This window comes from Lactuca serriola, chromosome 2, assembly GCF_051521515.1.
Source record: "Lactuca serriola cultivar US96UC23 chromosome 2, Lser_US96UC23_V15, whole genome shotgun sequence".
Lineage (NCBI taxonomy): Eukaryota > Viridiplantae > Streptophyta > Magnoliopsida > Asterales > Asteraceae > Lactuca > Lactuca serriola.
Genome location: NC_136409.1, coordinates 206,845,810 through 206,872,214, shown reverse-complemented (window position 1 = coordinate 206,872,214; position 26,405 = coordinate 206,845,810). Strand labels below are relative to the sequence as shown.

At 33.7% G+C, this 26,405-nt stretch overlaps 3 protein-coding genes and 1 long non-coding RNA gene across 4 annotated transcripts; 1 reads left to right on the top strand and 3 right to left on the bottom strand.

The window, feature by feature from the left end:
• Positions 1 to 5,865: 5,865 nt before the first annotated feature.
• On the top strand, positions 5,866 to 9,700 carry LOC145088268 (ankyrin repeat-containing protein At5g02620-like). Its single transcript, XM_079026530.1, has 4 exons — positions 5,866 to 6,119; positions 6,678 to 7,056; positions 8,031 to 8,440; positions 8,656 to 9,700. Exons 2-4 carry the CDS (start codon positions 6,723 to 6,725, stop codon positions 9,529 to 9,531), a joined length of 1,620 nt encoding a protein of 539 aa, XP_078882656.1. The 5' UTR covers positions 5,866 to 6,119; positions 6,678 to 6,722; the 3' UTR covers positions 9,532 to 9,700.
• A 3,343-nt stretch (positions 9,701 to 13,043) lies between these two features.
• LOC145088266 (putative membrane-associated kinase regulator 3) lies at positions 13,044 to 14,488 on the bottom strand. The gene has a single exon (XM_079026529.1). It carries the CDS (start codon positions 14,033 to 14,035, stop codon positions 13,061 to 13,063), a length of 975 nt encoding a protein of 324 aa, XP_078882655.1. The 5' UTR covers positions 14,036 to 14,488; the 3' UTR covers positions 13,044 to 13,060.
• Positions 14,489 to 15,412: 924 nt separating this feature from the next.
• LOC145090002 (uncharacterized) lies at positions 15,413 to 21,034 on the bottom strand. Its single transcript, XM_079028362.1, has 19 exons — positions 20,765 to 21,034; positions 19,967 to 20,188; positions 19,780 to 19,787; positions 19,644 to 19,660; positions 19,385 to 19,460; positions 19,126 to 19,222; positions 18,966 to 19,039; positions 18,551 to 18,665; positions 18,365 to 18,475; positions 18,021 to 18,097; positions 17,649 to 17,715; positions 17,518 to 17,583; positions 17,288 to 17,395; positions 17,037 to 17,167; positions 16,882 to 16,948; positions 16,728 to 16,783; positions 16,533 to 16,626; positions 16,370 to 16,440; positions 15,413 to 16,299 (listed from the first exon to the last, which is right to left on the bottom strand). The coding sequence occupies exons 1-19, from the start codon at positions 21,032 to 21,034 to the stop codon at positions 15,732 to 15,734; spliced, it is 2,295 nt and encodes a 764-aa protein (XP_078884488.1). The 3' UTR covers positions 15,413 to 15,731.
• A 2,920-nt stretch (positions 21,035 to 23,954) lies between these two features.
• LOC145090756 (uncharacterized) lies at positions 23,955 to 25,116 on the bottom strand. Its single transcript, XR_013701747.1, has 3 exons — positions 24,815 to 25,116; positions 24,522 to 24,657; positions 23,955 to 24,095 (listed from the first exon to the last, which is right to left on the bottom strand). It is a non-coding gene; the product is annotated as an uncharacterized LOC145090756 (long non-coding RNA).
• Between the last annotated feature and the right edge of the window lie 1,289 nt (positions 25,117 to 26,405).

Sequence of the window (26,405 nt, the reverse complement as noted above, 5' to 3'; positions counted from 1 at the left end):
CAAAAGGTTGATTGAAGAACCAGAGGCAATTGTTGACCGAAAGACTAAGAAGTTGCAACGCAAAATGGTTGGGTTAGTGCTTGTCCGATGGAAACACACGAATGGGCTGAATCTCACCTGGGAGACGGAGAGTGACATGTTAAGTCGCTATCCGCATTTGTTTGTTGATGTGTGATTCCGGGGACAGAATCATTCTAAGGTGGAGAGAATTGTAACGCATGTGTTTCCGGGATTGCCATTTTTAGCGATGTAATAGTGTATGTTAACCTTTGTAACCCGTTTTGAAATAATAAGATTGTATTATTTGAGTATTATATGTTTTGTGCTTAATTGCTTAATTATGTGGTTTAATTAATTAAGAATAAAAATAAGCGTCAAAATTGAAGTGTAAAATAAACTTGATATCTTTGGTTAATGTTGTAGTAGTTGAAACGAGGTTTCCGAATATATAAAGAACGCCCAAATCTGACTTCGTATGAGGAAGTTATGATTTATCGAAGTTTCGGCTTAGCGGTGTGCAGCCCGAAATACTCGATTTGAGATCAAGCGGTTTTTAGTCGAATCGATCTAAACGAGAATCGAAGATCTCGTTGTTGGTATCGAAGCGATGAAGAGTTAGGCGAGAACGGACGTCAAACGAAGAAGTTATGAATTTATAACAAAGTTTTTCTGTTGCGGCCTATTAAAAATAAATAATAAAAATAAAGTTAAAATTATCCGAAGGAGTCACCGATCTGATCCGAAGTACGCCCCGCGTACAGCGAAGCATGACGCACCTCGCACTCGAGTTCTTCAGATGACGAACACCATGACGTTTCGGAGCAGTACGTCCCGCGTACTCCGAGGCTCCAGCCTCCTATAAATAGGATGCGAGGGCAGCCGAGTTCTTTTGCTATTTTCTCTCTTCTCTCTCCCGTTTTGCATCGATCTGCGTGCCAGAAATACCCCGAAGCCTCGGTAATATTCTCGAGCCCCGAGGCAAGTCCCGAGATCCCGAAGATCCCGAGAAGTGCGGTTCCCGAGCCGAAGCTCTGCCCGCGAGAAGTTCGATTTTTGTGAAGATCTTCCAGATCTGCTGAGGATTACTACTTCTGCAAGTCGTAGTGCTGTCCGATCATCTTCTGATCAAGTGAGTGTATACTACCTTTCATAAACACGATAATAATACAAATATGGTTTGAGTGTATTAAGTATATTGTTGTTTATATGTGTGAATGTGTATTCACTTTCTTCTATCTCATAGATATGATTTATTCTCTATGAAATACGTGTTATGTGTGTGTGTGCCTCATCTGTTATGTGAAATATGTATTGATTAAAGCATGCTATACAGGTTTTTAAACTATGTATAAAAATGTATATTTTTATCTACTAATATGTTGGGTAGAACATGGGTAGATAGTTGGTGTGTAATAAACAGATGAGAGGCCTCGTTGTTGTTTGATTTAGTCATCTAGCGGAGTTTAGATGACGACCACGGACTTTTCTAGACAGTCTTGTGGAAACATTAGCAGGTTCGCCACCTGTAGGTGTTAATGAACTTGGGTGTTCATTCGCTGTACTCCATCCCCCTCATGGTTGCCTTATTTGACTTATATTGCTGAGGAACCCCCGAAGCATGTGTTGTCACCCCGATGAAATATTCTTAGACTAGGTCCCTTATGTTAGTTGTTTTAGGGACATAAAGTGAGAATAACGGGAATGGGTAATTGGGTTATTGTTGGTTGGTGGAAATTAAATATGATTATTTATTGTGGGTTGAAAACCCTATATGCTCACCAGGCTCCCAAGCCTGACCCACTCAGTTTTAATTTGTATTACAGGAAGTGGCGCGAGGGCATAAGATGGATGAACCATCAAGTTGTTTTGTTTACAAGTCTGTATATGTATATATCTGTTGAATGACTTGTAATGTTATCGTTTATGCTTATTGGTATGTATCGGAACATGACACCTCGAGTTTTGATTATATAATGAAAAAATACATTTCTTTTTATGAAATGCTTTGGTAAACATTGTTTTATCATGTTTTGTTTCTGGGAACAAATTCCGCAACTCTTTCAAATCAAAAGGATTTACTCTAAAATTATTTTTAAAGCATAAATGAAAATCGGTCTTTTCTGGCCGAGATTTTGGGGATGTCACATGATTGTACATACTGGTTCATCTCGTTTCCTCTTAAAACTTTTACTCATTTAGAAAACCATTTCTTATTAGAAAACTCTCTAAAATCCTCAGTTTGAGTCCAGTCATACTCGAGGGTACACCAGAATTCCTCAAACCAAGGCTCTGATACCAACTTGTAACACTCTAAATATTCAAATAAATTTTTCATTTTAAAAACCACACAAAACATAGTTTAACATTTATCAAACCCAAGTTTATAAGTTGTTTAAAACACAAAACAATCAACTGTTTGATAATATCCCAGAATCCTCAAAACATAGTCTCTAATTGGTGTGTACAATCAGGTCGGTGCCTTCTCGCGATCCTGAGATGTACCTAAAACACATTTCACACAACACTGTAAGCACAAAGCTTAGTTAGTTCCCCAAAATACCACATACAAATAATTATCCTCTCATGGATATATCTCGATAAGTACCCTCCAGTTATGTGTCTCACAGCCCGGGTTGGACCCTCCAATCCAATATCTCAGTGAGGACCCTCCGGTCTTACAACTCGGTTTGGACCCTCCGGTCCTAACTCAATAAGGCACATAATAATATACAACATAAATCACAAAGACAAAATGCATGATATCACATAACTCAGTATAAGTACATAAGACCCTCCGTTCGCTCAGTAATTACCACTCAGTTATGTATAGTGAGAAGACTCACCTTGTAAGTAAAGTAAGTAGGTCTTGTACTTAACGGTTGGTCTAGACTCCGCCTACACATATCATAATCATCTCGAATTAACCATTTATAATAGCAACTTCAAATATGTTAAGCTAACTCCTTCACTAACTCTTGGAAAAAGTGAAAGACCATTTTACCCCTTCATGGTCTCCTAAGTCCATAACTTGACCAAACCCTAAAAGTCAACGGAAGTCAACCCTCAAGTCAACAATCCATGTTCACCCAACTCGTCGAGTGCATCTATGCGACTCGTCAAGTTCCTTCGTTTCTCTGAAAAATCAGGAAAATCCAACTTAACTCGCCGAGTTTGTAACGAGTCCAGACTATCAGGGAAAACCCTAACCAACTTGTCGAGTTGGCTCACCAAATCGTCGAGTTCCTTCAGACTAATCACCCATTTAGACGCTTTTTTGGCAAGAATAAGGCCCCAAACTCTAGATCTAGTATCCTAGGGTCGAAATACCATGTAAAGATGAAAGATTTACGTCCATACATGACATTTAAGGGTTAAGTTTTCCAAAACAAAGCTCAACAAAGGGTTCAAGGCATGGAAGTTGGCCAAAGCTTGATAAAGCTTGAATCTTTAGGCCTAAAGGGCCTAATAACGTCCAGATCTGAAGTTTCATATTCATAGCATGTTCAAACAACTAAATGACTTAAAAAGAAGGTAGAAATGGCCATAAACTCTCTAATGGAGAGATCTAACAAACAAGTGGTCAAGGTAATGGTTTTTTTACCTCCAAATGGTCATTAACACTGAATGAATGTCGGATCCAAGGACTCCTTGTTCCAATCCTTTTGATCCTTAAGCTCCTTCAAAGAATGCACCAAAACACACACACTCCTAGCCTCTCTCTCTCTCTCACACACACAGATGATAATAGCTCGATTAGGGTTTGTTTCAGGGTGATAAAGTGATGACAGAGGCGAAATATAGGGCTTAAGGTCCTTTAAATAGGGTGTAAACCCTGAAAATTAGGGTTTTCACACTCAACTCCTACTCGTCGAGTTGGGTCCTCCAACTCGTCAAGTTGCCTCTAAAATACATGCGGCTAATGTGGTCGCCGATGCCCTAAATCGTAGGGTAGCAAGTGCTCCGATCCGAGATGTGTGTATGAGGATGACGGTGATGACTCCAATCTTTGATTGCTTAAAATGATAAGATATTTTTAGATATTTAATCACTGAGTTTTTTTTGTCCAAATTTTCTCATTGAACTTGTTTGAAGTGTTCAAGAAAATATCCTTATGACCTGCTATCATAGGTTTTGCCGGTTTTCGGCGTATTTGGCCGCACCGATGAGACTTCAGTTATCTTCTCCGGTGAGTCTTCAAATATCATTCTTTTATGTAATTTGTTGAAAGAAAGCAAGAATAGGGAATGGGGGTAAAAACCTCCAAATTAGGGTTCCTTATTTTTCTTCCATAGAAAATCAAGAATAGGGAATTGGGGCAAAACCTCCAAATTAGGGTTCATATCTCGTTCCTCATTTGATTCGCCTTTCACTGACGCACACAAGAAATAAATAAGGACAACGGGGGTTATTTTTTGTAGAAGTTAGTGATCCATTTAAGAAACCTAGGGTTTAGCTTAGTACCTTCAATTTGGCAGAGGCTACTCGTTCTTATGATGCCGCAAAATCCCTTAACGATTGTGTCAACGACTCAACATCAACAAACCCTAATGATCTTCATCCCTTCTTTGACTCGCCAAAGCTCTAAATTATCATTCCTCGGAGGTCAACATGTAGTGGTGGTCGATGAAGAAGAAGAAGACGATGGTGATGACCTTCACTGCATAAAGTTTCATCTTTTAGGATGAACACCTATCTGATGTCTAAATTTTTTTTATATTTTTTGTTTAAAAATGTCTTCATCTCTTAAATTTGACATGATTAAGCCTTCATTAAGATATATAAGTAAGCCTTATATGATGATTGATATATGATTCTTAAGCAAGCTGTTCTTGATTTCATAAGTAAGCTTATAAATCTCTTGATGTCAAATGTTTCTTCTTGTCATTCTATTAATCTAAAAATGGAGGATTGATTTCTCAAAGCACTATGGATTGGTTTCCTTTAACTTTGATCCATACTTATATCTTCGCTGGAGACTCGTCGGAGAAGATGACCGGAGTCTTATCAGGGATACAAAGAACGTCGGGAACTGGCTAAACCCAAACCAACCGATCATAAAAATAAGATATGGACAAAAAAACAAGTTTAATGGGCAAATATGGACAAAAAAACACAATGACCAAATATATACAAATCGAAAAAGTATATTATCATTTTAAGTCATTATCCCTTATCAATATACCTTATAAAACATTTACCACTTTTAGGGCAAGCCATACATAATTCTAAATAGTACAAATCATGATATTTTAGGTACAATTATTCAATGCATAAATCAGATTAATTTTGGACATTATTTCGTATATGAAGGAAAATATAAGATTAAGAGATATGATTGAATTTTTAATTTTAAAGAAGAGATAATCCATAGTCTTACTTCTATCCCTTAAATATCTTATTTCAAACTCCTTAGAAAATGAATTTGTCAAAAAAATCGAATTGTCTATAGAAACTATTTGAAAGAAATCATTCGTATCCGTCGTTTAATACAGGTAAATACCTAATTTAAAATACATAGTAAATACTGCAAACGCATTAAATTTCAAATTCAGTACTGATTTGTTTGATTGTTCACCACACAAAAAGTATTTGTAAATATCCCCAAAAATTGATAAGGATAAAAAGTATTAGGTAATGTAAAATAATAAACTCTGAATATTTCATGTCGTGTATTAATTTGCAAATCATTACTCAAATAATGATATAAACAATAATGTGAATTAAAATACTTTGCCCTAGAAAAAAAATGCATAAATATAACGACGAATATTCAATTGAGTAAATATTAATTAAATATCTAAAAAATAATTATTGGAGGCTTGACCAAACAAAAACACATACATCATCCACCACCACTCAAGAAGCATATGATTTGCATTTGCTTCATGTGCTTTTTCAAGCAAACCATTTTTTCTTCCACTCTTTGAAATTAACAGACCCTACTACCCCTCTTCAATCCCCACTCATTTCTGAGCCCTGTTTTTTACTCTTCAATCAATGTCACCAAACTTATAGTTATCTCCTCTCCCTAAAAGTTCTTGAAAGCATTTTTCTTTACAATTTCCAAAATGGATTGAGTCATCCGGACATCAAGAATCTCTGTGTTCTTCATTACCCAGGTAAAAACAAAAAAAGTTTCGATTACTTTATCAATCAATTTCTTATATTTGGGGTGTATTGTGAATTGAAATTTTAAAAACACAATCAAATTACTCAAGATTCTGCTTCTTTTATTAGGTAATCATGTTTAGCGTCTTTGATATTTGTTAGCTTTGACTTTTTCTTTCCCTTTTTACCAATTTACAAACACTTCTTGCTGAAAAGTGAAAACGAAATGGCAGCAATAAGCTCTAAAGCTGCTCGTTGACCTAAAAATAGATCAACCTTAACCCCCCCCCCCCCCCCCCCCCCCCCCCTCCCTCTCGAACACCCATCATACATAACAGTCATCTAGTCATAGTGTGGAAAGAAAAGAATTTGGGTGTCCAACTGTCAATGGTCAAAAATTAAGTGTATTTAAGTAAAATAAAATATCTAAAGCCTCCAATTTTGCTTATGTGTTATTCCTACATCCACCTAAATTATATCTTGTAATCTTGCTAAGCTTCTAGAAATAAAGGTTTGATCTTTTAGTTTATGTAGACAATATCTAATCTGGGTGTTGTACTTTCTTATAGTAAACCATCATAGAAAAAGAGGGTTTTTATTAGAACCTCAATCCCATGGATTCTCCAGTCGCTACAGGAAAAACGAATGAAAGTTTAATCAGAAACAGGACTATGGAGAAAAAAGATGATACATCTTTGCATATTGCTGCAAGAACAGGAGATTTAGATGTGGCTTTTGAGATTTTAGGTAGTTATGAGGACGAAAAGTTGACGGAATTGCTAAAAAAGAAGAATCAATCGGGTGAAATCCCTCTTTATGTTGCGGCTGAATATGGTTGTGTCGATTTGGTGAAAGAGATGATAAAGTTTTATGACTCTGAATCTGCAAGTATTAAGGCTAAAAATGGTTTTGATGCTTTCCATATCGCTACAAAACAAGGAAATCTTGGTAAGGATTTGATTATTTCTTCTTGTTTTTTATGTGTTGATTGAATGATATTTGAGGTCAAATGGACCAAATTCGAACTTCATGATACGAAAAGATTTTGGGAATAATTTGATGACATAAAACCTTTTAGCTAATGTATAAATAGAAAGAGAGTAGATTTTGCACCATATAAATAGAGAGAGAAAGAGTTATGCATCATATATGGAAAGTATCAACATAAAAAAGGGATGAATTGCATAACTTGGTATTTCAACATTGTCTTTAATTGCTAATCACAAAAATGACCAAAAAACTTTTGAAAATATATCACAAAATAACCATCTATTTAACGAAATACCTGTTTTTTATGCAAACATGCTTTATCAGTGGTCTCGCTACAAACGGCATCCTTTTCCATGAGTTTTTAATTCTTTTTATACGCTAAAACATCATTTATTCGTGAAGAGATTATGTTATTTATGTTAAACTATAAAAAAAAATCGTGATTTCTCCTTAATGATTTTTCTAGTAGAGACCATTGATACAGCAATTTGGTAACAAAATGTTATTTTGATAAAAGTTTAAAAGTCTTTCATTATGTGATATGACTTTCCGTTTTGGTCATTTAATAGGCCTTTCTTTAATCACAATAAAGACCCATGATTAGCATGAGATTTCCTTCATTAATTAGGGTCAAAGCTTTCCAATAATCATGAATTTTTATCAAAACTTTTTTCTTGCAAAGTTTGTTGACAAGATTCTAGATATATACACCCATAAATCCCCCACAAATGTTAAGTTGTAACCTCGTTTATACAATCAAATGCACGGGACCCATAAAACAAGAGTATAAACCATTAAACTTATGAGTTACAACACTCTCTTTTTTAAGTTGTAACATTTGAAGTTTGAGGGCGATTTTTATTCAGAAAATTGTCATATGATATCGTATAATACAAAAGGGTTCTCAAGATATGATTCAATTTTGATTTCAGAGGTGTTAAAGATTCTAATGGAAATGAATTCAGAGCTTTGTATGACATTCGATCAACAAAACACCACAGCATTACACACAGCTTCAGAACAAGGGCATCTTGATGTGGTGAATTATCTGTTGGAGAAAAATAGCAGCATGGCTAATATTGCAAGAAGCAACCTCAAAACTGCCTTACATTCATGTGCAAGAAAAGGGCATTTAGAGGTAGTAAAGGCACTTACACAAAAAGTACCTGGAATTGTTGCTAGAGCTGACAAAAAGGGACAAACTGCCCTTCATATGGCTGTTAAGGGACAAAATGTTGAAGTTGTTGATGCACTTATTGAAGCTGATAATGGCCTCATAAATATAGTTGACAAAAAGGACAACACTGCATTGCATATAACTTCACGAAAAGGTCGCACACAGGTATTTAAACATGTTCATTACTTTATGTTGACTTTCAAGCTCAAAAGGATAACTTTCCTAATTCAAATGGAGTTTTGTTACACATCTAAAAAGTTATCTTTGATAAGTAATTGTTATTATAGTACCAACTTTTTGCTAATATATGTGTTTTATGTTTTATTGCATGTATACCTACTACCTAGTTTATGGTTTATTGATGGGTACTGAATTTGCAGATAGTTTGGGCATTGTTGAAACACAAGGAAGCAATCAATAAACAAGCCATTAACAAATATGGAGAAACAGCCCTTGACACTGCTGAGAAATTCGGGCGATCTGAAATAGCGATCATCTTGCGAGAACATGGAGTCCCAAAAGCCAAGTTCATCAAAAACACACAATCACCATTAACACCAAAATCCCGCGAATTAAAACAAACAGTAAGCGACATCAAACATGGAGTTCACGATCAACTGGAACACGCAATCAAAACTCAAAAAAGAGTAAAAGGAATTGGAAAACGTATCAACAAAATGCATCTTGAAGGTCTCAACAACGCAATCAATTCCACCACCGTTGTTGCTGTTCTAATCGCCACTGTTACTTTCGCTGCCATATTTCAATTGCCCGGTCAATACGTCGATACCAACAAAGACATTCCGGTTGACTTTTCTTTGGGGGAAGCGCACATAGCTTCGAATCCGGAGTTCATTGTGTTCTTGATCTTCGATTCTCTTGCCCTTTTTATCTCACTGGCGGTGGTGGTGGTTCAGACGTCGATTGTGGTGGTGGAGAAACGGGCGAAGAAGCAGGTGATGGCGGTGATTAATAAGCTGATGTGGTTGGCGTCTGTGTTTGTTGCAGTCGCGTTTCTTGCACTTTCGTTCATCGTTGTGGGGAATGAGAAATGGTTGGCGATTGGGGTTACGATTATTGGATCGGTGACATTGGCGTCGACGTTAGGGACGATGTGTTATTGGGTTATTATGCATCGAATTGAAGAGAATAGTATAAAAAGTCGGAGGCTTGAGAGGAGTATGAAGTCGCTATCGGGATCGGTGTCTGCATCGGATTCTGAAACCGATGAATTCAAGAAACTATATGCTATCTGATCATGATTCATGAATGAATTCATGGTATTGTTGTATGTTATGCTTCTTTTCGTCTTTTTTTTTTTTTCCAATTTCCCTTGGTATTAATTATGGCACGATAGATACCACTTCATATGTACATATATCCAAGATCTATATAAAAGTAGCAGAAAATGAGAAAATTGCTCTACATGCATGTTTGAATCTCCCAAACGACCTTAAATTCTTCCCTTTTTTACTCATATTGAAGGGTTTCAGTTGAGGCATAACCTAAGTAGATGATGTTGTGAAATCATGTTTTCTACTAGAACCCTAACATCTACAAAACATGCATGTATATGAATGATGTTCTTTCAATGTGTAAACGACCATTGAAAGAAAGGTTTTTAACTCTTCAATAATCGACAACTAGTTTAAATCATATATTTTTGACATTATTTATGTAATTTCACTATTGCACCGGGAGCATTACTATAATTTTGTGTTACACATTGACCATTTATGTAAAGTTATTACACATGGACCAATTCTGTAATTTTGCTATTACATCGGACCGTTTCTATAACTTTGCCTTACACATGGACCATTATGTAATTTTATTTCATGCATGGCCAATTTCTGTAATTTTACTATTAGATAGGAGCTATTTTGTAATTTTATCTTACATGGGAACCATTTCTATAATTTTGTCATACTTATGGAGTATATAATTTTTTCATAGGACCATTTCTGTAAATTTTTAAAACTTATGGACCATTATATTATTAGATAATGACCATTTTTATAACTGTGGCATTTTTAAGGACAGTTATATAATTTGTTTTTAAACAATGACCGTTTCTATAAAAGTACTGCATGGACAAAAGTTGTAAATCATACAAATTAAACCTAGAGAGATCAAAACTGTCAATTATTGGGCTTTTGTTACAAGAGCGATATATAATGAGCTTATTTTCTCCATTCATTTTCCAAAATGGGTGCAATAAGTATTTTTCAAATATCCGAGTTTGTAAGAAGTTGATTTCATTTGGTGTTTAGGTTTTGCACACTCACCCATCACCTCTCCAATATTTTTCTAAAAGAATACTCACTCTTTTGAGATAGAAAACTTAATAAAGAAGATACTTGAAAATATCATCTCTACTTACTTGATCTTGAGTTATACAATGTTGGTTGCACACCAAATAATCTTGTACCTAAGCAAGTGTTTGAATATAATAAGATTTATATCCACATTCCCCATTTATAAACAGTTTTGGTGTGAGTATGAATATGTACACACGGTTTTATTCATACATTTAAAGGATTATTTGTTTATCGGTGGATCGGATTTGGAAATGATTATCGATTTAGACAGAGTGATTCCATCGAAGTGGAGTTAATAACCACTTTATATCCTTGTGTTCTTTATGGTTGATTGTTTATTACTTGTGGTTGTTTAATTACTTATTGTATTGTAGTTGTATTTCCATGTTTGTAATTCCCGTTCCAAGCATAGTATTTAGTTTGTTGTATGAAAATATACACTTTGGTCTACTTCCTTCTTAAAGTTTTGTCAAGTGTGTTGCCTAGTATATTACATTTGAAATACTCATTTAGTTCTTCAAGTGTGTTCATGAGTACGCCTAGCATTTCATATACTTGTATAATAGTATTCGTAAGTGCACTTTGTGGGGAAAAAAAAAGAAAATTTAAGTTTTGCATTTGTGCTCAAAGCACCTCTCCTAGGTGCCATCTCTTACCCAACAAACATGGTTCATATTGGAATTAAATAAATCGAAGAGTGTGTTAGAAACTACAAAGGATAAACTGATCTCAACCCTTGAATTGAATGGATGGTGTGAATGCATAGACGTGATGTAAGCAAATATAAATGCTTAAAGCAACATTTGGTGCTTTAACAAAAGCTGTCATTGCTTAAAGCAAGAATAGCCACTTTAAAGATTGAAATCACATTCATGGGTCCTTTTATGCTTAAATCTACACTCATAATCTTTAGTTAAATTTTAACTTACAAGTAAAGGATAGTTAGTTGATGTAATGATGTTGACTGACTCTGCATAAAGAATTCTTCAAATCTGTCAAGTAGATAACTTTGACCTTTTTTAATCATGAAGAATACCCTGAATCATTAACTTGACATACAAAATCTTTTATAATCTTAACCTACCTAAACCAACACTTTATGATCTTCTTCTTGTAAATCTTGAAATGAACGTTGTACATTGCTATGGAATGGAGACCCATTTAAAAAGGGTAGGCTTATTTTAAGTAAAAGAAAAGTGAAAAGTTATAACAGATTCCTCACTTTCATGCACTGTTGAGGTCAAAAGAACGAAAAAGGGTTGATTATAAGTGTACTTAATGTAAAAGATGTACATAATGGTAAAAGTGACCAAGTACTTTTCTTCATGTAAAAGAAGCACATGGTGGTAAAAGTTTTTTTTCTTCTAAATATTAGTTCAAATTCAAGAAAAAACCCTGAATAATCACCTTTCGAAATATTAGTTAAAATTTAAAATGTTTTACAATCTTTAGTTAAAATTTAAAATGTTTTACAGCAGTTTTAGCATTTTCAGTGCTCATTTCCATTCCGATTTTTTAAAAAAAAAATTTTAGAAAAAACTTTAACAGTTTGGTATATTTTTATCTTTTTTTTTCTTTTAAAAAATAATATTCTGCAACTGTAATATATATGTGATGGTGACGAAGGGAAGTAGGTTTTGATGATTAGCAGCACCACATAGAAAGTGAGGTGGACCGGTGCTATTCTAACACATAAAGCTAAAAAGCTGAAAACTTTAAAAATCCAGAAAATAGTGGGTCCCTTTTTTTCTTTCTTACTATAGCAGATTTAAATTTCATACATGTGATCTTAAATTGGATTCATTATCTGCTTTGTGTAAAAGATGCCTTTTTATACTTTCCTCCTGTACCTGTAGTTACCTATTCAGAAAAAAGGCACAGATCTAATAATGTCAATTTGATGCTGCTCACTTTGTTTTACGAGTTTTTCTTTTTTCTTTTTTCTTTTTTCTTTTGTGGGAAAGAGTTTGCATTTGAGATTTTGAGCCCAAACCAATGTTTTCAGTTTTGGTGTGTGGGTGATAAAGGGTAAATTCGTAATTGTAACTTGAAAACTTATGTTTCTTGGACATTTTATAATGGAAACGTCATAGCCAAATATTTGAGTTTCTTTTTTTTTTTTTTTTTTTTTTTAATTTCCAGTAAGGTAGTGTACATTTTCATACTGCTATTAGTAATGAATTATATTCAACAAGTACACAAATTAAACATTTATATCATAATGTAAGATAATAAAAGCTTTGATTTGTTTTACATGTAAACAAAATAGTGCTCATGGAAGATTTGAAAATAAAATATCTTTGGAATTCGACTAAATAATGGTTTATTTTGATTTTGTACGGACAAAATTCGATATATCTCAAAAGCAAATAATGGGACACCATGACATTATCTTCATAAAATAATTATAAAAAAAAAAAAAAAAAAAAAAAGGAAAACAACATTGATTATTACAAAGTACATTTTATAAAACGGAACTTGGAAAAAACACAGATTGATTCAAAACCTGTTGGGATTTCTTACAGTGATCAATGGCTGCTTCAATGGAACCTTCAAGCTCTGAATCAGCAGTACTATTCCTCTTACACAACTCATAAATCCCATTAGAATAATTGAAAGAAGACGATGATGATGAAGAAGAAGAGGAACCAGAAGATGACGTGGAAGACGGCGAGCATTTTCTCTTAATTGCCCCTGAAAAAGACTTTCTATTGCTGCAACTACTGTCAAAACCATCTTCATTCCCTTCATCTTCAATACCCTTTAAAACATTTCCCAATGTCGGGTATTTGCCAAACCCGGTTTTCTTGTTGTTGACTTTTAGATATTTGGTCAAGAAATGTTTATCTTTATCAGAATCTTGTTGGATTACTGGTTGTTTAGCATCTGAACCACAAGCAGATTTGTTAAACAAAGATTTGAGATAGTTTCTGGAAGCTTTAAGCTTTTGAGTCAACCTTAGCTTCTTTGACCATGGGGGTGCGTAGTAGTTTCTGTTTGTGGGGTGAATGTGATGATGATGATGATGATGATCACCGATGAATCCTGTTAATTCCGTTGACCAGTCAAAGAAGTATTCATCTGGGGTTAATTCAGTGCTTACCCTACTAGATTCAGAAGGCGATATATTGCATGATTGCACCATTAATGGAGGAGTTGAAAATGTAATGAACTGATCTTCTTGTTGTTGATCTTGATCTTTAGCTTTAGCATTTTGAAGAAGAAGCGATTTCACCATTTGTACACGTGGCGGGAGGTGAAGCGGAAGGAGTTTGCCTTTGTAAAAAAGTTCATCTGCTGGTGAGGCATTGTTCATTGATCTTCCATCTTTTTGGAATTCAAACTCTCTGGTTTTTGATGGTGAAGACGATGAACTTACCTCCATGTCTATGAACTCTTCGTCTTCATAATTGCTTGATAGTAACAGATTTGAAGACATGTTTTTTGAAAGAATGTGTTAGAAAGGGTTGAGACTTGAGGCTCAAAACTCAAAAGAGCATCATTTAAAGTAGAGAAGGTGACAAGTTAGTAACTTATATAAGTAAGATATAATAAAATGGTGAAATGTCAGATTTTTTGTTATTTTCAAGTAAAGTTTTTCTTGAATGCTTCCAAACAAGAAAGTATGGTAAGAAACAAGGATGGTCCCTCTTCCTGCATTGACCACGCATTGAAAAGGTTGTACGACGTGGTAATCTTGTTGTACACTAACTACACAAAAGGTGGACAAAAGATATAAAATCATTATGAGAATGGTTATTGGTGTGGTGTTAATGTTATGATGATTCGTTACCTTCATAACCAAGAATGAAAACACATAATTTAGTCACCAAAGAGAGGGACACTTGTAAAGGCTTGAAATCATATATCAATATATCAAAATAATATCATCCCTTCTTGTTTAGACACAGCGTACAAGTTTCTTATGCATATGTACAACCAACTCTTGTTGGTAATTATTAAATTTGAACTGAGAGAGAGGTATGTAGTAATGTGTTGGGAATTTGTACGTAGCATTTAATAAGAAGTTGAATTTTAAAAGGCAATGCCCCATTTTCCCATACACCTTGGTTTTTAGCATTGTCATATTTTTATAGACAATGGAGAGATGGATAAAACACTTCATGGGTCTCCGCACTTGGTCAACACATGGGCTTATTATCTTTTTTACTTTCACTTATTCTCACAAGATTCTAAAATCATTTAAAAAAACAGTTGTTGATCTATTAAATTTTGGTTTATAAGACCCCTACGTCGCTATTAAATGATGTTTTAAATATTTAATTAATAATACTTTTAATTTGGCCCCCACTCTACATTGTGAATCTATGGTAATAATTATTGTTATTATTATAAGGTTGAGCGCAAGAGTCAATAGGCCATAATATAGTATATGTAATACTAAAACATAAAACGATGAATAATGCCTAGCTACCATTGTCTTTTTCAAAATAATGGTCCATGATTTCTGCATTTTTTTGTTTTGTTCATATGCATATGTAATCTATCTCCCCAATTTCCCTAATGTTTGTAACCGAGTTACCCGACTCACTCACTCAGTAAGACACACCATCTCTTTGAAAAAATATAGTAATAATTAATGGTTGTCGTTTATTGATTCAAATGTAATCTAAAGAAATATTAGGAAATGCGACTAGACTTAATAGGGGCTATTGGGTCTGACCTTGAGTCCATACCCTCGTGTCTACCTTCTGCTGCAAACACTGCCCACTTTCACAGATGCCCCACTCGACTCATCTGACAAACCTTTAATAACTTAACTGAATCACAATTTTTTATATTTATCTTTGTTGCTAAAAAAGGTAGTAACTAAATCAACTAGCCATTTACCAGATGTGCATAATCTATTTCAGAGACTGAGATCCAACTTATAACATGATGTTCTATGTTTCAGAAAACAATGTAACTATAAATCTAATCATCTATGAATATATGAAATGTACCATTTCTATGTGATTGATTTACAACTTACAAGCTTTGGCTTCTGTATTTAGTGTCAAAATCATCCCCACTTTACTTACCTGTTTGCATAAAATTCACATTCAGGTTACTCCTGTGTGGAATCTAAATGAAACAAAGATGTGGAATGTATATCATAAGATTTTCAACTTGGCCTATTCTGATGATGACTTGTTGCTCTCACTTGAGGAACTTTGAGACTTCTTCTTCTTCTTACGTTCTTTGGTTTTTGATTTCTCTTTATTTTCATCATTACTTGTAGAAAGTTCCAAGGCCAAGTTCCCTGATTCTTTACAAGGTTCTAGAAGCTTCTCATTTTCACTAGTACAAGGATGTTGTGACATATTGGTTTCTTCCTTATTTTCTTTATCAATTTCCAAGGCCGATTTTGATGCTTCTTTATTTGGGGTTGATGACTCCTCATCCTCCTCTTGATCATCATTTGGATTTGATGGGGAGTTTTCTGAACTGCCACCTAAGGGTATATATGCTTTCTTTTTTGGAGATCGTATAACCAGTTTTTGTGTAAGGATTGATTTTATATCTACTGTAAGCACACGTTTGGAAGATGGTGATACGCCTTTTTGTGGGCTTTCCTTTGACACTGTCTGTTCTACATGACTTGACTTATCTTTACTCACATATGGTCTGGCTAAAGATTCGAACTCAATTTTTATGTTTTCAATAGCTTCGCATAAATCATGAACTGGTTCAATAACTTTCCTGCTCAACATCAACCAACACATTGAAACAAAATCTTTATATTATTGAAAAAAAAATGAATTCGTCTTACCTAAAAACATTATCAATTGCTTGGTAAAACTGCTCTTTAACACTATCTGCTGCACCAAAGATAGTAATAACCTGCACCAAATGAAAACATTAAAAAAAAAGTGCATCAGTGTTTTTACTTTTTAGGCCAAAAAATAATCAGAATGTGTAAAATTAAAATACACCTTGGTTTCTGCAGCTAGATATGCATGTTCAAGGCTTTTTCTTTGTTCGATATCTTGTAAAAATTCTTCATCTGGGTCAATTGCTTTCTCATACCTACCACATTTCCAAAACTGTAAGCCCAAATTTTGATAAAAAAAAAGCACTTCTCTTTTCTATCCACATAAACTAATTTACAAACAAAAAGAAATTCTTACCTTTTCAAGTTCTTTGCATGTTCCCTCAAAATGGCGATAGCAGGTCCCAGTGCATCCTTATATGACCAAAATATACAAAACAAGTAAAGATGCAATGAGATTATAGATTACATGATAAGTTAAAATGGAGTTTAACAAGTTTATAATTAATTACCTTGTAAGCAGATAAAAGACTCCTAGCCACATTTATAAAGTATTCTTCATGAGTCTCCAATTCATCACTTGAGTATGTCGAAATAAAACAGAGTATTTTTCAGTAAGAGAATTTATATATACACTTGAATATGGACATAATTAGAAATTACATACTTGACCTTCTTTTCCTTTTCCTCCATAAAAGAATACTGGAAATCCCAAGCAGCTTCTAGAAACTCAACAAATGCATTACAAGTATCTGCTTCTACTCTATACGAAATAATTGCTTTCGAGAGTTCATCCTCCTATTATGCCATGATCATGAAAAATTCAGATTAGGGTTTATAACATGGAATTGTAAAATGTCATGAAATTATCCTAAGTTTTTTAAACCTTAAATTGTATTGGGACCAAGACATTCCAACCTTTGACTTGAAGTGTACAAGAAGCTGATTATTAGCATCATCAAACTGTTCCCTTTCTTCTGTGGCATTTTGAAGACGACAATTTGCAACAGCCAACAAGTTTTTGACCTAAACAGGGATTTACTTTCAGACAATCACACTAACATATATATATATATATATATATATATATATATATATATATATATATATATATATATGATGCTCATTAATAAGAAGGCTGAAGGCACCTTCTTTAATTCAGTTTCAAGTTTGTCTCTTTGCTTTTCAAGTTCATTAATTTCAGCTCCCAACTCCTGGAAATTGCAATGACATTTTCAGTCTTCTTGAAGTAAAAATAGGAGGATTTGAAAGGTCATACCTTCTCAATTTGGGTGACTTCACTAGTTTTGGCTACACGAAAATAAAGGGCTTCTTCTTTTTGTTGCCTGATAACAAAATAGAGGTAGATTAGTAGATATATTATAAGGTTTAAAGGAATTTAACATTGATAGAAATAAAAGAAAAGTTTTTCTGTATCATTTTCAGACAACAATAAGAGAGAGGTCAAAAAACTCTGTAAGTAACTTGAGTTTGCTGCACAATATAACCGAATCCAGGGTGTTTATATGTGAGAAAAACATAAAATCAAAAAAAATTATAAGTTGATGAAATTTCACAAGTTAACATCAGTAGTGTGTTGACTGTACAAATAAATAAATACAAAGAGAAAAGAAGTGAGATAACTAATTACCGATGATCAGATACGCGCTTTTCAGAATTGGATGCAGAGCTTAGAAGAGATTCCGAAAGAACTTTTAGTTTATCAATCTGCATAATCATTAATAAAAAAAAAATAACTTGATTATTTAATGTTGTAGAGAGTACTATAAATATCCAGGTTACACTAAATACCATCCCTACAGTAACTGATAACAAAAGCTCATTGTATGTCTTGATGGTTGTATCAAGGCTCTAATACCATGTGACCAGTTGTGAGAAATAAATTCTATCTACTTCTTGTGAAACCATTACCTCAATTTATATATAATATATATATGGTGCAAACTACAAAATGGAAATTAGGGAAAAGCTTACTTTACAAGCATGATCGTTTGGTGTATCCCCACTGTTCAACAATTTCTTTTTAAGTAGAAGTGACTCCAGCCTACAGCAAAGTCGAATGGGGGAAACAGATTCTTTTATAACCTGCAACAACAAAATGTCATGACTTCAACAAAACTGAAACCACCTTAATATTCTTAAAAGTTCTATTGAATTGACCTCCAATGTTACATCGTTTGTTGCATCCAAAGAAGTTGGATCACTCTCAATTGAAAGTTGGTGATGTTCAAACTTTTTCAAGTTTCGATGTATTTCTGAGACTTCAGAATCTATTCTGGGGGTGCATCATGAAACAGGAAAATCAAATTATGTAGTTATAATAAAAGAAATAGAGATTTGTACATCAATACTTCATTTAAAATAGATAAAACTCATCTAGCGATACATTTAGACTTCTGATACCTATATATATTTATGCACTCTGTCTGGACATGTTTCATATAATCAAAGATTATAATTCCATTCTCTATGATTCCCAGAGTATAATGTATGCACTAAAGCTTGTTCCTAAAGGTATGTGATGGAGTTTGAAACCAAATACATGTGAGAAACATGAAACTAATTCCATACCAACCTCAATATGTCAACATTTAATTTCAGCCCAGCAATTGCATCTTGAGCAAATTGAAGCAATTCTTTCCTCTTTGCCTGAGACAAGAAAGTCTTGGTGTATAAACATTGTTGCTCATATACTGTAGACAGCAACATATGAAGTGACTAAATAACAACCTTACCAGCACTTCATCATCATAAACTGAGAAAGCTTTTGACAAATCTAGGATCCTGTTCACAATTACATCATGGATTTCCTCCCCTCCTGTAAGACACAGCCTACATCCAGAAGAGGGGTAAAGATAACAGCTAAATTTGATTCATATACAGACCACATCATGTGTTCAGAAGAACTTGTATATTAGAAAATCCTTCTGAATAAGCATTTATTGAACACATAAAGGGTCAAAACAAATGAATCATAGAAGTAGGAAATATCACCCAAATAGCTCATGTAGTAGCAAGATTTCTTCCTTGTTTGGTGCTCCAACAATCTGAGTCAGACAAAAGAGTGAACCTGCGGTTAAACTCCATGAATCAGCAAAAATAATCAACTGATATAGTACTCAAAGAATGCATCATCAACTACAGACATACAAGAGGATAAAAATTCACATAAAATGATGAGAGGACTTTAGGTGCCTTACTATTCATAAACGAATATCAAGTACTAGAGAAGACTTTTCTGATGAACACTTACCATAGACATTGTTATGCCTTCAAGAGCTTGACTGTGCAGCAAAACATCACGGAAATTCACTGGTGATACACCAAGATTTGGGTCATAGTATAGCTCCTGTCAATATAAGTGATGGATAAATAAGCAATCAGATTACATGATGCACTGCTAAAAAAACTCACATAAAGCAACTGAGAAAATCCAACTAAATGCAGTCTTCTATGTCCCAGTAAGAATCTAAAGCCTATATATAAATTGCAAATGTTTAACTGGTGCACACTTAGCAATTGGAGCAACATGAAAATGGCAGAACAACAAAAATAGGGCAATATTTTCTCACTTACAACATCTGGATTTCCAGGAGAATGATTCTTATCATTTGGTGTACAAATTTCCTTGGAATTTTTCTCATCATTCTCAGTTGAAACTGCATTTTGTCTTTCAATTTCTCCTAGAGAAACTAACCATCTTCTTAGCAGTTGAACTCTTTCTTCCCCTTTAGAAGAGACAGAAACCTCTTCAAGCCTTCTAATTGCCTCCTTGTAGCTATTCATGTTCCGAGCTTTCTGCAATTTTGTAGCACAATAGGACTTCAAAAGCCATAGCATATATGAGAACATGGATTCAATAATGCTTATATGTACCTAAGATAGTCCTTCCCAATATAATCGGTATGAATAACCTTTTAACGTTTCTAAAAACATTATTAAGTTTGGCATCTGACATTAGTTTCACAGGATCTTAACAAAATTCTGCACTACGTAACACTTTTCTTTCATTATCACCAGTTTTTACTAATTTAAAAGGGCAAGTTCATAAGAATTTTCGTAAAATTTTCTACAATTTTTTTCAATTACAATATTCAGGATGCGTGCTCCTAAATTTGAGATATCTGATGATTACAGAAACTATATGAACAGCCATGATGAGTGACTTGCACCTAAACTTTTGGATTGAAGGGGGTATATTTAAGAAAGAGAGAGGCAATATCTATCGATAACATGCACGTGTATATGTGAGACGGAAGAAAAGGATGAGATAGGTTAACGCGGTCTACCAACTTCTTGTCGTCCTTGGAGTCTGCATTGCCAGGGAGGCTGATGTAACCGGTGTGAGAGCGAACCACATCTCTGAAAGCGGACCTGCCGCTTACTTCCGCAGCCCTGTTCATCGCCGATCTTAGCCATGCCATCGGTACCAAATTGTACGACCTTATTCAAAATGTGAAAGAGAAAAGCAATTGCGAAGAGCAACAAGAGCTGAATTTCTTCTATTTGTTTCTCCGGTGATCGAAACGGGAGGAGGAGGAGATTGGCGCGGGTAGCTGAATTGGTATCGGTAAATAATAGGTTTGTGAATTTGGTTGAACGCTTTGTTTCGTACGTGCCGTTTGCCTTTCGTTTCGCTTTCATTTTACTAAATTTACTGATTTGCCACTCAAAACCGCTTTCTAACTCGCTTGTCTACGGATTATGGAAGTTTGTTTATTAGTTCGGACTTCGGAGTTATATTTTCGACCAACAAAAAAATATTTTTCTTTCCCGACAAAATAAATGTATTTCAGAATTTCGGACTAGTATTCTGGATTTAAAAATAAAAAAAAAAATAGAATTTGAATAATGAGTTTGAAATCTGATAAACAATTTCGGAATTTCAAGAAAAAAATCATTTTTTATTTAAATCTAACAAAAAATTAAACAAACACACTAAATATGAACTATATACCATATAAATGCATAAAATCATATATTTTATTGAAAACAATGACATTAAACGCTTTGAAATAGACATTTCAGACATAAATAGAGATATTTCTTTAAAAATAATAATAAATAAATAACTCTGAAATTTAACGTTAATTCATCATGCCCCTTATGCCCTGGGCGACACACGTGCTATAATGGCGGGGACAAAAGGTCGTGATCCTGCGAGGGTGAGCTAACTCCAAAACCCGTCCTCAGTTCGGATTGCAGGTTGCAACTCGCCTACATGAAGCCGTAATCGCTAGTAATCATCGGTCGACCATATAACGGTGAATCCGTTCGCGGGCCTTGTACACACCGTCCGTCACACTGTGGGAGCTGACCATGCCCGAAGTCGTTACCGTAACCACAATGAGGGGGATGTCGAAGGTAGGGCTAGTTAATGTAGTGAAATCGTAACAAGGTAGCCGTACTGAAAGGTGCGGCCGGATCACCTCATTTTTAGGGAGAGCTAATGCTTGTTGGGTATTTTTGTTTGACACTGCTTCACACCCAAAAAGAAGAGAGTTACGTCTGAGTTAAACTTGGAGATGAGATCAAATTAGGAATGAAACATTTGAGAGTAAGGGTTCATTTAGACACCTCAAAATAAACATTTCGTATATAAATAAAGATATTTCTTTGAAAAAAAAAACTCTGAAATAGAAACAGTCTAGAATGAGGTATTTGTGAGATAATGACTATTTTTCAAACACTAGAAAAAAAAAAGTTTTTTTCTTTTAAAAACTAATTTATAATTGTTAGTTTACTTAATTTCATCCGTTTAATTTTTGACTACTTTTTTTATATAGATGGTTTTTGTGGTTTTAATTTCTTACAAGTTGGTCTTGTTGAATGATGTAATTTGTTTTATATTTAATATTTTTAACATTTTTTTAAAATTGGAAAATAAAATAACTTGTTTACTCTTTCTAATTTTTTTTTTTTATTTTTAACTTTTTTTTAATTATAAAATAAGATAAAAGAAGTCAGTGACTTCTCTCTCTCTCTCTCTCTCTCTCTCTCTCTCTCTCTCTCTCTCTCTCTCTCTCTCTCTCTCTCTCTCTCTCTCTCAAAGGCCTTCTAAAACTCTAAATCTTATGAGTTTTCTAATCTTCTGACAAAATCTGTTAACCTGCAAAAATTTATCAACAAGTGGGTTAGGTTATGAGAAGCCTAGTAAGTACAGTCTTAGGGTTTTACATTATACCGAGAATGTATGGTGAACACTCGTCTCATGAACAAATTTACAAACTCATACCTTCTCGAAACAATAAAACATCAATATTCAGATGGGGCAAAATATAACTTTTAACAAAGTACATTCCCATTATTGATAATGTCCATACAAACTCCACTATCAAATAACAACACCAAGTGGGTATACCTTGAGTACCACTGTAGCACCCTGTAGTTAAACGAATAAATACTCAGGTGATGTAACACCCTGTTTTCACTGTACAGTAGAATTTAATATAAAAGTTTGTTTATAAAATTCAAAGTAGAATATATTAACTTTTAGCCAAATAATTATCATAAACACGTAGTAGACGTCAATACAATTTCTGTAGATATAAAGAACACTTAAATCCGACTTCGTATGAAGAAGTTATGATTCTTCGAAGTTTCGCGTTCAGCCCTATACAACAAAGTGTGTCGTAAAAAGTGATTGGATATATGTTGATTATTAGCCCGAGTAATCTAAACAAAATTCATAGTAATCGTAAAATCGAAAACATGCATATAAAGAACGTCAAAATCTAACTTCATCTAAGGACTTGCGATGCATGAACCATCCAATAGCTGACACGTGGCATGGCTAGAGCGGCGAGAGACAAGGCAACACGGACAAACGGAGACCTGACACGTGGCACCAACCAGAACCATACACGCAGATCTCTTTACTTTGTTTATTTTTACATTTTTAGTATTAGATAAAATTGATTTTGCTGTGTGCAACCAATCAAATAAAATTGATATAAAAACAATATAAAAAAATATGGATTTTCTTTAATAAATGCAGAAATGGTCCAAAATACCCCTTAAAAGTGGAAATGCAACAAATCATTAAAACAACAAAGATAGTTTTGTAAGCTAATTATATAAAAATGACAGTTTTGCCCTGCCAAATTATACCCCTACGGATTATATTAAAATGTCCATTTTCCCCTTATACTATTGAATTACATAAACCAACACCAACAGATGCATTGTGTTCAATAACCGATCAGTATGTACTATAAATGGGCTTCCATCTCAACTATTCGTATTCCCCTTTTAACATAATCAAACACAATGTTAAGAACTTTAAAAAAAGGAAAAATGTTATAATAAACAAATCAAAGGAAGTATGTTGGTATAACGATGAATTTAATGATAAATGATGTTTCATGGGTATTTTAGAACATGATGTGACTCGAATAAATGGAAAATTTAGCAAATTTATTAAACGTTTGGACATAATGGAGAAAGTTCAAATTGTATAGACAAAGCATTTCAATAACATCACAATTAGGAATATTGGAATGCTAAAACCATCAATTTAAATTAGATATTGTAAAGAGGAAATATTATAGCTTAATAGCAAGGAAATTGTACATTGAGCCAGAAAGGGGGAAATGTGAACCGCAAAGGAGTCAAAGGAAAATTGGTAGCTTCATTAACCAATTAAAATTAGAGACTCAACCCTTTTATGTCGACTCATCGCTCTTCAAGGAGTAATTGATGAAGTCTACAAGTATTATAAATGGAAATGAGAATATATATATATATATATATATATATATATATATATATATATATATATATATATATATATATATGAAGAAATTGGAAAATAATGAAAATTATACAGTTTGAAATATCTATCAAATTAAGAACCAACTTAACATGTGACGGCAATTATGTAAAACAATTTTTTCTAATCACATAAAAACAAATATCAAGAATTGCAATTTTGAAATTAAGTTTTACCCGGAAAAATGTTTAAATATATAAACCGAACCAGAGGAAATATTTGTTAACAAAATATAAACGTTTATTCTCTCTAAAACAACACACAATTGAGTCATCAGTCCATTATTAAAACAACAATAATTAAAATGGATGAATTTTTTTTTAAAAAAGGAATATAATTAAAATTTAGCAACCAACTTACTTAATATAACCAACAGTGGTTACAGGAGCATGTATCGCATCTGCAAGGTGAGGAACAGTCCTTGGGCTTCAACCCGCCATGTTAATACGTCTACATGTTTTCCATTTGTAAGAAATAGCAATCTACTTTCTTTCATCTGTTTATTAATTATTATTATTGTAAGTTATAACATCCTACTTTTATTTCTTCCTATTTATAGTAAAAAAAATAAAATTATAATGTGATAATTGTGTAGAACATAATTATCAAAGTAGAATGTATTAGTAAGAAAAGAGATAATTGTTAGTTGTTACCCATCATATGTCATTTAGATGTGGAATTCTTTTGTCATAAAGGTGACTTGCTTAATGCTTTGTGTTAAGACATGTGAATGTAAACATCCCAATTTGCTTTATAATGTGGCTCCAGTCGCCAGGTGTCCTTGCCAACACACAACTCACAAAAATGAAAACATAAGAAAATGAAAAAACAAAATAAAGAAAGCTCCAAAACACAAACATAATTAATACCTCTAACAGATAAAGCATCAAAAAGTTGTTTGTGCATGGTAATGATACGATCGGCTATTACCTTCAATTCAAGGCTCCATTTATCATACAACTTTCTGCAAACGCAAATTCACCCTAACTTATTTGCACCCAATAAAAGATAGAGAACAATGTGTGCAAAAGATGTAAATGCCTTTTTACCTGTCCTTAAGAATAGTAGCTACAATTGAAGCACCATGGATAGGTGGACTTGAGTACAGGGCATTATAAACAAGTTTTAACTGACTCTCCACCTTACTTGCCATGTCTGCACTCCTACAAACCTATTAGGAATAACATATCAAATTAACAAAAAGGAAAATCCATCAAATCACCATATATATATATATATATATATATATATATATATATATATATATATATATATAGGTTCAAATGTTTTTGACAACTATTGTGTAACTGTATGCACCAATAACAATTCAAGAAATAATTAATTATTAAATAAATCATTTAAAGGTATTATAGTAATCTTGACATATTTAAATATGGTAGATAATTAATATATTCTTTATTATTCCTTTAAATATGGGATGTAGTCAAAATCTGTTGGAAGAAAACCCTAGCCGATCACGTATACAACGATTTATCCTCCCTCTCGTTTTCCCAACATTGGTCCCTGCTATTCAGCGGGGTTTCGGAGGTTTTGGGCTACCGTAGAAGGGGAGATGTGCTAGAGGTTCGATCAGAGGGCGGGAGGGGTTCCGATGGGGCAAAGAAATCAACGATGAAGTCGAATCTTCATAGGCCTTGATCGATGTGAACAGAAGAGAAAGAAAGCGAGGGGAGGAGGTATAGATCTCCGATGAGTGACTAGACCGAAGAACAAAGGGAGAAGCAACGGGGTGGGGCTGTTGCTCCGATCGAAGCAGGTCAGGAGGTGGAGAGGATGTGGTGGTGGTCGCTGATTCTTCTTCTCCGGTGAAATCTAGGTATTTTTTTATTCATGTCTTCCGATTATGTTTTTGGTTAATTATTTATATGTCAATTAGTTTATTTGTCAAGACAGGAAAAATAAAAAAACATTGCAAGATTGGATAAGTAAAATAACATGCTGTTAGAATATATTGATTTGAAGATTACATTCTGTTAGAGTAAATTACATTTTTTTTAATGTTTACTACATTCTATCGAAATTTATACTTTGAAGATTACATTCTATTAGAATAAGTTACAATTTTTTAATGTTTGCTATATTCTATCAGAATTACAAAACCCAGATTGCCAATTTAAAATATTGTATGCATTTTGTCAAAATTTAAAATGGCATATATATATATATATATATATATATATATATATATATATATATATATATATATATTCTGTCAAAATAGTG

Coding starts and splice junctions, on each gene's coding strand:
- LOC145088268 (XM_079026530.1), top strand. CDS start 6,723: ATGGATTCTCCAGTCGCTACAGGAAAAACGAATGAAAGTTTAATCAGA. Junction 7,057..8,030: donor TACAAAACAAGGAAATCTTG/GTAAGGATTTGA, acceptor TTTTGATTTCAG/AGGTGTTAAAGATTCTAATG. Junction 8,441..8,655: donor CACGAAAAGGTCGCACACAG/GTATTTAAACAT, acceptor CTGAATTTGCAG/ATAGTTTGGGCATTGTTGAA.
- LOC145088266 (XM_079026529.1), bottom strand. CDS start 14,035: ATGTCTTCAAATCTGTTACTATCAAGCAATTATGAAGACGAAGAGTTC.
- LOC145090002 (XM_079028362.1), bottom strand. CDS start 21,034: ATGAAAGCGAAACGAAAGGCAAACGGCACGTACGAAACAAAGCGTTCA. Junction 19,040..19,125: donor TTTATGATGATGAAGTGCTG/GTAAGGTTGTTA, acceptor TTCTTGTCTCAG/GCAAAGAGGAAAGAATTGCT. Junction 18,476..18,550: donor CAAACGATGTAACATTGGAG/GTCAATTCAATA, acceptor TTGTTGTTGCAG/GTTATAAAAGAATCTGTTTC.